We start from the raw sequence: 9884 nt of genomic DNA on the forward strand, positions 1-9884 counted from the left end.
ATTAAGGTTTCCTGGAGAAGGATCCTGTTGAGTCCAAGAGACTGTCTCAGACCATCACAGACAGGTAAAACAGACAATCTCAGCTCCTAAATCATCTTTAGGGAAAATCATGCTCTGAGAGAAGCAATAGTCAATGGATTTGCTTGAGTGTAATGCATTTCATTAAATCTACATTCATAAGATGATCAGGAGTGGTGTGAAAATCTAAATAATCAAGTAAACACAAGATCATTTTTTTATTTATTAATGCACATATTTCTGAAAGTTTAATAGGCCCTATATAATAAAACGTTAATGATTGTAATTTTTTAAATTATATTATTTCATTTTTATTATTCTACTTTTTTTCAGGTTGTTGGAAGCAATGGGGGCCTCTTCAAATGACACAGAAGTAACAGTGGTAGTGAATTATTTCTATTTATTAGCTTCTAAACCACAGAAATCCTAAATTGATTTTTCAAACCCTCAGACCCCTGTCTGTTTAAAAAAAAAAAGCATTTGTGTTGTAGGCTATTTCTGTTCTCAACCTTTTGAACAACAGTAATAAACAATAATAACATTAAACTTGGATTTATGATGTCATGAGTTTAATGTTTCTATGAGCACGACAAAAATAATGAGCTATAGTGCTCTTAAGTGGCTCATTTAGCCGTGCACAAAAAGGGCGGAATTTGTATTTGTAGCGTTGATTCCATACGGACTTCTTATTAAACGAACGAAACAACTTCCGGCTTCTAAACCGCTCAGGCAGCGGAAATCATTCAACTCAGCGGAACTAATCTGCGCAACATTCTACTCAATTCTATTTCTTGTAACGACATTTAACGTATTTTATTTAGAAGTATTTAGGTGGAAACCGTGTGAAATTCAGTTTGAGTATCCTGATTATGATGTAAACGGGGCAGTTCAGTGACAGCGGCAGGTAAGTGTAATATTGATCGCAGCCGAGTTATTTTAAATTTTTAGAGTTGTGTTATGACTGTAAAGATATTTTAACCTCTATATTTCAGCATACAACAATATATTCATTTAGTTTCGGTATAAATAATGCACTGTGTGATGGGAATCTAATGAACATGTTAGCACAGTAACGGCTCAAACCAAACCGGTGACTGATGATTATGAAACTTTGTATTTCATAACATCTGCATCTGATACGCTCATTGTAGTCTCTACAATATAGAAATTGGTTAAGAGTTTTAATAATCCCGTACAGAAAGTGCTGCAGCAGTAACGTTAGCAGGGTATAGTAACAGATGGTAATACCATGGTACACTGATTTATACAGTTGTACTGACAGATTACCATATTCCTATAACGTTACCATGGTATTTACATGGTATTCCAAGGTACTTAAAAGTGCATGCTTATAAAACATGTTATTACCATTGTACACGTCCACAAAATGTTTGTGTTTGTAGTACATAATATTAGTGATATGCTCTTACTGTGAAACCATGTAACCAAAACATGGTAATACCATGGTACTTGGTACTTTGTGCTCAATTAAAGTTGTATACTTTTGTATGAAGGTAGTAAAATACTTGGCAAGTATAATATGAGTCAGTATAAAATAACTGTTGTATGCTTCATGTGAACTCCAGATTGGTTTGCAATTGGTTTAAAAGCAATCTGTTCTTAATCAAGGAAGTAAACTGCCATTGATGACATATAGTTTGCATGATCTTTGCGTGCACACTTATAATAATTCATTTCCAATACAGTAGCTGCTTGTTTCAGAAAACAACAAGTAAACCTGAATAAATTATGATTGATGTACACACTTCAGCAGTGCACTCCTGTTATTGTTTCTCTGTGGTTTGTCAACATCTATTTTTTTACATTGTATTCTTGCTGTTTTCAAAACGGACCCCAAACAGAAAAGAAAAAATATTCTGAAAAGTTCATGCCTACTTCGTGACACAACAACAATACATGCCTATTGAGTTTGAGGAACTTATTAAAAGAATTTAAAAGGAAAACCGTATGTTATTTTTTAAAAATGACAACCTTTAATAATTTAGTACCTGATGTATTTTGGCTAAAATTATTAAAATAATTAAATGATTACCATAGTAAAGGTACAGATTTTGCAGAAATATATACCGATTTTGGGGTCTCCTCTAGTTAGTTTTTATTATTTTGTAATTTCACTTCAATTTAAGTTAAAGTTTTAGTATTTTTGTGTTTATTTCTGTTAGTTTTTTTAATGTCTACATAGTTTTTATTAATCTTTATTTCAGTTTTAGTTATTTTAGTACATCAAGTTACTAAATTAAAATGAGAAATTAGATTTTTTTTTTCATTTTATTTTATTCAGTTAACATTTATTTTATTTCAAGTAACAACATTTTTTTTGTTTGTTTTTGTATAATAACCCATCATTGTGTGTGTTTGTGTTCCTCAAAGGTGTGTGAGAGTGTGTATGTTGGTCTGCTGGTATGCTGACGTTAGCCAGTAAGCTGAAAAGGGAGGAGGGCGTGAGGGCCGGCCGGACCCTTGCACGCTCCAACGATGCCTCTCATAGAGTGTCCATCAGAGATCGACTGCTCATCAAAGGTACCAATCACTGACCAAACACTCCTTCTGCCTGCTGGGATCATGACACTAGAGCAGTGGTTTGGTCCTAGTGGTTCACAACCAATTTTTTATGCCTGTTCAGATAGGGTCACGGATAAATTAGGCATGGATGGTTTGTGTGACATGACTTTATCCACAGAAAAATGTATAACAAAACATTAAAGGGATTGTTCAACCAAAAATGAACATTCTGTCATCATTTACTCACCCTCAGGTTGTTCCAAACCTGTATGAACACATACAGGTTTCTTCTGCTGAACAAAAACAAAGATGTTTTGAAGAATCTGTCTAACCTAACAGTTCATGATCCCCATTGACTTCCATAATATTTTTTTTTCCATGCTATGAAAGTCAGTGGAGACCATCAACTGTTAGATATCTATCTATCTATCTATCTATTTATCTATCTATTAGGGCTGCACGATTAATTGAAATTAAATCGCAAAGGCGATAAATCGCAATTAGGCAGAAGCTGCGATTGTCATGCGTATCTTTCAGTGAAGCACGGTTCTGTGATCAGTAGTAAATCTCCATTCGAAGGCCAGAGGGCGCTCTCATGCTGAAACTCCAAATACGCCTCGCAAAAGAAATCCAGGAAATCCCTCTTGCGGTTGCTAAATAAACAGAAGATTTAACTGCTTTCATTGATTCAACGTGACTAATAAACACACGAATACGACAATATATGGTTTATCTGAGTTTGTGTTATTATAATTTTTATTATAATAAAGTATATAATAATGCACACAGCTTTCATAATCGCAGAATGATTTATTTGATTTTATTATCACTCGATTATATCGTCTGCGATTATGAACGTGATTTTGCGTAGCTTGTCAGTGAACTACGGCTCTGTGTAGTAAATGCTGCTCCATCTGAAAGCACGTGATGGAGATTTACTACTGATCAAAGAACCGGCTTTACTGACAAGATGCGCATGACACTCGCATTCGATTAATCATGCAGCCCTTCTATCTATCTATCTGTCTATCTGTCTGTCTGTCTGTTCATCTTTTTGTCTATCTATCATGATTTAACACATTATAATTGGATCATGAATTACACACTGCCAAACTCTTTTGAAAGATTAGAGCAGGTCTGATTTCAGAGAGCGTGATGAGTGGAGTTGTGTTGTGCAGTGACTGTCTGCAGGGAGTTGCGGTGCCAGTAAACTGGTGTAAGGTGATGGGATGCAGGCCAGATCAGGAGAGCAGTAGATTCTATTTATAACAGACTGAGAGGAGCAGTCTGTATGCCATTACCAGCAGCTTAAAAAGCCATTCCCACCCACAGTCAAACACTCAGGCTATTTTCTGAATCAGTGAGGCCACTGGATCCGCTCCAACTCAACATTTACAGATGACACCGTGAGAAAGCATGTGGCCTTATATAGCTAGATAGAACTGTGTCTTGTATCTGGTTTCACAGTCCATAATTCCAATAATAAACAAATTCAGAGATGAATAAAAGAATATGTCATTCTAGGGATGCACGAAATTGGATTTTTGTCGATATCTGATATGCCGATATTTTTCAACAAATTTTAGCCAATAGCTGATGCCAACACCGATATATTTCCTTTTGTTTGGAAACAACACCAAGTCTCTCCTGTGCAGCGATTATAAACAAATTATTTTTTAATTTTGGTTAGTTTTTAACAAAAAGCTTACTTGTTATAATTAAATAAACAATAATGAAGTTATTTTATAATGAGAGTACATTGAAAGCTTTGAAAATAACTATAAATCAACTACAAATCAATCACTGCCGGTTTTTTCTTCAGACAGTTGCAGTGACAACCTTAATATTTTATTTGAAGATTTAACATTTGTAGATGGTCTAAAGCGAAAGAGCTGTACAAATTCTGAAAAAAACTTTTATAGCTCCTTGTATTTAAGTTTTCATAATCTGATTGAAAAAATTTATTTATTACACATTAATGAATGATGAATAAATATGAATGATGAAATATGTATATATAAAACTATTTATTATACAAGTCTCATGTTTGTGGTTTTTTTTATTCATGTAAGCTATAGCTTCTGACCTTTAAATCAAAACATACTCGTGATATTATGACATCGATTACTGATTTATTTAATCAGAAACACAATGTTATTTGTTTATTTTATTTAAATTTTATAACAAGTAGGCCAACAGCTCCCCCTAAATAAATAAAAGGCCTTAGCGGACGGGCATTAGGACCCGGGGGAAGCTGCCACTGCCACTGCTGCACATGCTTGTGACTGTTGACTCTATTGCACATCTGACATGCCATTCTCTACTTGTATTCTCAAATTAAATGTAGTGATCCAAAACAGTGAATCTAATCACCATTCAGGCAAAAGTTCGCTTCAAGAATGACCACACCTCTGACGTGATCTTATTGCCAGCACACCCTGAACACATGCGAGTTATTCATCTTAACGCATAGTGGCATAATTTTTCATATCGGGTTGATGCCGATGTTTGCTGATTTTAACCCATTATCGTCTGATTCCGTTAACGTTCCGATAATATTGTGCATCCCTATATCATTCTAAAAAAAATCTGTTCATATGCTGGTTTGTAAAAGTTGGTTTTATAAGTGTTTTTGTTACCCATCAATACTGAACACTCATGTCATGCTTTGATTTGTGTTTACAGAGGTTGCAGAACTTGAGGCCAACCTTCCAAGTGAGTATGTTCAGGTCATTTTTTTGCAATTTAAGTGTGTATATATATATATATATATATATATATAAGGGTGCATTCAAAAATCAAATGTAAGAATAACTTTTAAAATGATTGGATGAGTGGATTTAATTTTTAGTGTTTCATTTTTATATTCTTTTGACAAAATATTATAGAGTTTGAATATCGGCCATAACATGAAAATAATTATTGGTTTATCAGAATTGCCATGGTTTTTAATTTTGGTGCATCCCTAATACTCTTTCTTTCATACATCTACAAACCTGTTTGTATGTGTCAGCTGTTATGCAGATGTTAAATTCTAATTTTTGTGATTTAAGAACTATCATAAACATTATTATTCTTTCTGCAGATACTTGTAAAGTTACGTTTCCTGATGAAAACAAACTCTGTCACTTCCAGTTGGCCATTTCACCAGGTAATTCTGATCTCTTTTCTGAAAGGTTAAATTGTAAAAATCCATTAAATGCAGATGCTGTTTATCAGTATAAAAGTGTTCAGCTGACCTATTCATACCCGATATTAAAGGGATAGTTCACCCAAAAATGAAAATTACCCCATGAGTTACTCACCCTCAAGCCAAATGTATATGACTTTCTTCTTTCAGACGAATACAATTGGAATTATACTGTATAAAAAAATGTCCTGGCTCTTCCAAGCTTTATAATGGCAGTGAATGGCGGTCAAGATTTTGAAGCTCAAAAAAGTGCATCCGTCCATCATAAAAAGTGCTCCACACAGCTCCGGGGGGTTAATAAAGGTTTTCTTAAGAAAAACGATGCGTTTGTGTAAAAAAAAAAAAAATCCATATTTAAAACTTTATAAACCATAATCTCTAACTTCCGCTATTGTATGTGTGTTCACGGGTGAGTGGCATTCCTGTGGATGACATAGGACGTAGGCATAACAAAAGCTCCAGTAAGAATATGTTAGTCTTGCGAGAACCATGTTTTGTTTTCAGCAAAGGAAAACCAGTATCCTCTTGGCTTATATCAAAATCCGACATTTTTCTTTAAAAATCCTAGTTTTTTACTTCTAATTCGTGACTGATGTTTCGTTTTGCTTTCTAATCTGCGCTTCCGCATTCGTCACTTCTCACCGGAGCTTACACTACGCCTACGTCATACGCTGGAAAGCCACTCTCTTGTGAACATGTGTACAACAGTTAACAGAAGCAAGAGATTACGGTTTATAAAGTTTTAAATATGGATATTTTTCTTACACAAATGCATCGCTTCGCTTCAGAAGGCCTTTATTAACCCCCCGGAGCCGTGTGGAGTACTTTTTTTATGATGGATGGGTGCACTTTTTTGGCTTCAAAATCTTGACCACCATTCACTGCCATTATAAAGCTTGGAAGAGCCAGGACAGTTTTTTAATATAACTCCAATTGTATTCATCTGAAAGAAGAAAGTCATATACACCTAGGATGGCTTGAGGGTGAATAGATTATGGGGTAATTTTCTTTTTTTTGGGTGAACTGTCCCTTTAAGGCCCATTCACACAGTTTACAGGTATTTAAAATAAAACATTGTATACCTATGGACCCCTTCACATTGACATAACCTCATGAACCAATAAGATACTATCTTTTGATAATATAATAAGATATATATCTTATATTTTGAGTCATGTGTCTGGAACCAGCAGAGCAAAAAAACAAAAATCATTGAAAATGTTCATATACCAAATCATATATTTTTTTTATGCTGCTTTTTGTGTGAATAGGCCTTTGCTTGTCTTTTTTCTTTGCTTTTTGTATTTTGCAAGTGAAAGTATAACTTTACATTTCTGCAAAACATCTCATCAGATGAAGGCTATTACCTTGGTGGAAAGTTTCAGTTTGAGATTGAAGTTCCTGAAGCCTATAATATGGTGGTAAGTGCCTGTGACATATCATGAAGTAAAGAGGTAATGCCACACTTATTCACTCTCAGTGCTACGATGATTTTATTAGTCCATTTGTAAGCGGGGCTGTTAAATAGATGTTTGCGGGCATTACTGATGCTCTGCAGTGTCTGAATTCAATAAATAGCTGCCTGAGCGTGCCCACACAAATGCACACATATATAGCATCCCATCCTTGACCTCACAGCACCTGTAATAGCCCAGCAAAGGCTGTGAATAGATTCAGACATGGACCCTCAATCCTGGTATCCCAGTTTAGAGCAAAACCATGAAATATTACTGAGGCAAAGACATTACGTATAGCATTATACAGTGATTATATATCTGAGGTAAGTGATGAAGTAAATTATAGAGTAATTTAAATGAAATGTACAATTGATCTTATAGACTACTTTTATTGTACTTTTCATGGTGCTTTTAGTCTTGTTCATTTTCATTTTATTTGTACAGGAGCTTGGACAATCTGCAAAATATCTTCTTTTCTGTTCCATTGAGGCGAATTAAATCATACAAGTTTAGAATGAAATAAACTTTTTTTCTATAAACCAGACACAAGTTCAGACATGCACCCCAGGTAGGGCTGTTAGATAACAAACCATGTTCTGTTTTCCACAGCCTCCCAAAGTCAAGTGCTTGACTAGAATATGGCACCCAAACATTGCAGAAACTGGGGAGATCTGTCTGAGGTATGTGTCTGTTTTTGTCATTTTATTCATGTCTTAATGCATCAGACTCCAGATTGTTTTGATTCTTTTTACAGCTGTATTTGTGATCTTTAAATGATATTGTATACATCAATCTCTGCTTTTTGTTGCAAGTTTATTGCGAGAGCATTCAATTGATGGTACTGGATGGGCACCCACTCGTACACTAAAGGTAATTTGTGTTTTTATAATGCATCTTAGGAAATTCATTACAGTGTTTACTAGACAGACCTGTATTGAAATGCCTCTTTCTTTCTTTCTTTCATGAACCCTTAAATAATGATACATTTTTAAATAAATAAATATTGGTGTTATCGACCAAATGTACAGGGCTGCAGTTCATTTTTTCATTCCACTACTGCTTTTTCATTATTTTTCTGTGTAAATGTGTTAGACGACACATCTTGCATATGACACTGCATTCTAAAAACATGACGCTCATGTTAAAGGTGCAGTATGTAATATTGAATACTGAAATAGGTACTGCAGTAAAATAAAGAGATTAAAAAAGGAGAGCGTTGTTTCTCCTGCCACCCCACCTCAGACGCGATGTGGGTTGCCAGATGCCACAAGGAACGAGTGTTACCCAATGAGCCTTACAGTGTAAGGTGATGAGTTGTTTTATCCGTGTTTAATATGTATCTGGTCATAGAGCTTTTTAGATGGATTCTGAGGCTTTTCAGGTCGAGTAGAATCAGTGATCTCTGACCAAGTTCATTTGCTGGCTTCAATAGCTGCAATACACTGTGTTTTCCCACCAACTGGCAACCCAGGGTGTTGAAATCCTATTGGCTAAACTGGCAGGGGGCGGAATCACGCAGACCAAAACAAAAACAGACATTCCAACATGTAACGCACATTTCAAAGCCAAATAACTGGCTGTACTACAGTAGCATTGTTTTTTCGGAGAAACAAATATGTGAAAACATGTTTCCTAAATATCTGCAAAAATAGTATGGTATTTTTATGTTTTAGTACAGTCAAAAAATTATTGTAACACTTTTGAATAGGGAACACTTATTCACTATTAACTATGACTTTTCCCTCAGTAAATGGCTAATTTGCTGCTTATTAATAGTTAGTAAGGTAGTTGTTAAGTTTAGGAATTGGGTAGGATTAGGGATGTAGAATAAGGTAATGTAGAATAAGACTTTAATATGTGCTTAATTAGTACTAATAAATGGCTAATATTCTAGTAATGTGCATGCTAATAAGCAACTAGTTAAGAGACCCTATAATAAAGTGTTACCAAAATTACATACAGCACCTTTAAATGTGATCGCTAATCTGTATTTTTCCACCCATTTTTGTCTCTAGGATGTAGTATGGGGACTGAATTCACTCTTCACTGTAAGTACACGCGCTGTCTTCAGGAACCATGTTTGATCATCAGTGTTTTATGCTTTAGAATGTAAACGCCAATAGGCGTTTGTTTCTCTCACAGGATCTTCTTAACTTTGATGACCCACTGAATATAGATGCAGCGGAACATCATTTACGGGACAAGGTAGAGCCCCAGCACACATCTAAACACGTTTACAAACAAGTCTATCGGCACAGTCTTTTGGAAACGTAATGTTAAAGATAAAACAAAATACAGTCATCCCGATATTATGTATATTGGCAACAACATAGTAGTGAATATATCATAAATGTTCAATATATCACCTAGCCCTGTGTGCAGAGCATTTGCGGGTTCGTGTTTTATCCAAACCCATCAATTTCCTTAATGCTTCCTGTGTTAGGAGGATTTCAGGAACAAAGTTCAGGACTTCATCAAAAACTATGCAAGATGATGTCTCTGTCGAGCCACTCTCACATGCATGTGACTTTGCAGATGCACGTCAGTCCAGACTGAATCTCAAACTATTAAAACATACTTGGGGAAAGACGAAAGTTAAAATACATAATGAATGACGCCACGAGTCCCTGATCAAGATTTGGGAGGGGTGGGCCTTACTGTCCATTTCCGATGGTTTTTTTTTTTTTTTTTTTTTT

General features: G+C 35.1%; 1 protein-coding gene across 2 annotated transcripts; it reads left to right on the plus strand.

The window, feature by feature from the left end:
- Window positions 1-724: 724 nt before the first annotated feature.
- LOC107707607 (NEDD8-conjugating enzyme UBE2F) lies at window positions 725-9884 on the plus strand. 2 transcript variants are annotated; one of them, XM_016511686.1, is made up of 10 exons: window positions 725-922; window positions 2410-2559; window positions 5227-5256; window positions 5627-5692; window positions 7085-7152; window positions 7798-7868; window positions 8001-8058; window positions 9204-9236; window positions 9331-9393; window positions 9632-9884. In XM_016511686.1, the coding sequence occupies exons 2-10, from the start codon at window positions 2442-2444 to the stop codon at window positions 9680-9682; spliced, it is 558 nt and encodes a 185-aa protein (XP_016367172.1). In that variant the 5' UTR covers window positions 725-922; window positions 2410-2441; the 3' UTR covers window positions 9683-9884. The 2 variants fall into 2 exon arrangements, with proteins under 2 accessions (XP_016367172.1, XP_016367171.1); XM_016511685.1 differs by lacking the exon at window positions 9632-9884 and having other exon boundaries at window positions 9331-9609.

The sequence above is a fragment of the Sinocyclocheilus rhinocerous genome, unplaced genomic scaffold (assembly GCF_001515625.1).
Source record: "Sinocyclocheilus rhinocerous isolate Xijiao unplaced genomic scaffold, SAMN03320098_v1.1 scaffold1016, whole genome shotgun sequence".
Lineage (NCBI taxonomy): Eukaryota > Metazoa > Chordata > Actinopteri > Cypriniformes > Cyprinidae > Sinocyclocheilus > Sinocyclocheilus rhinocerous.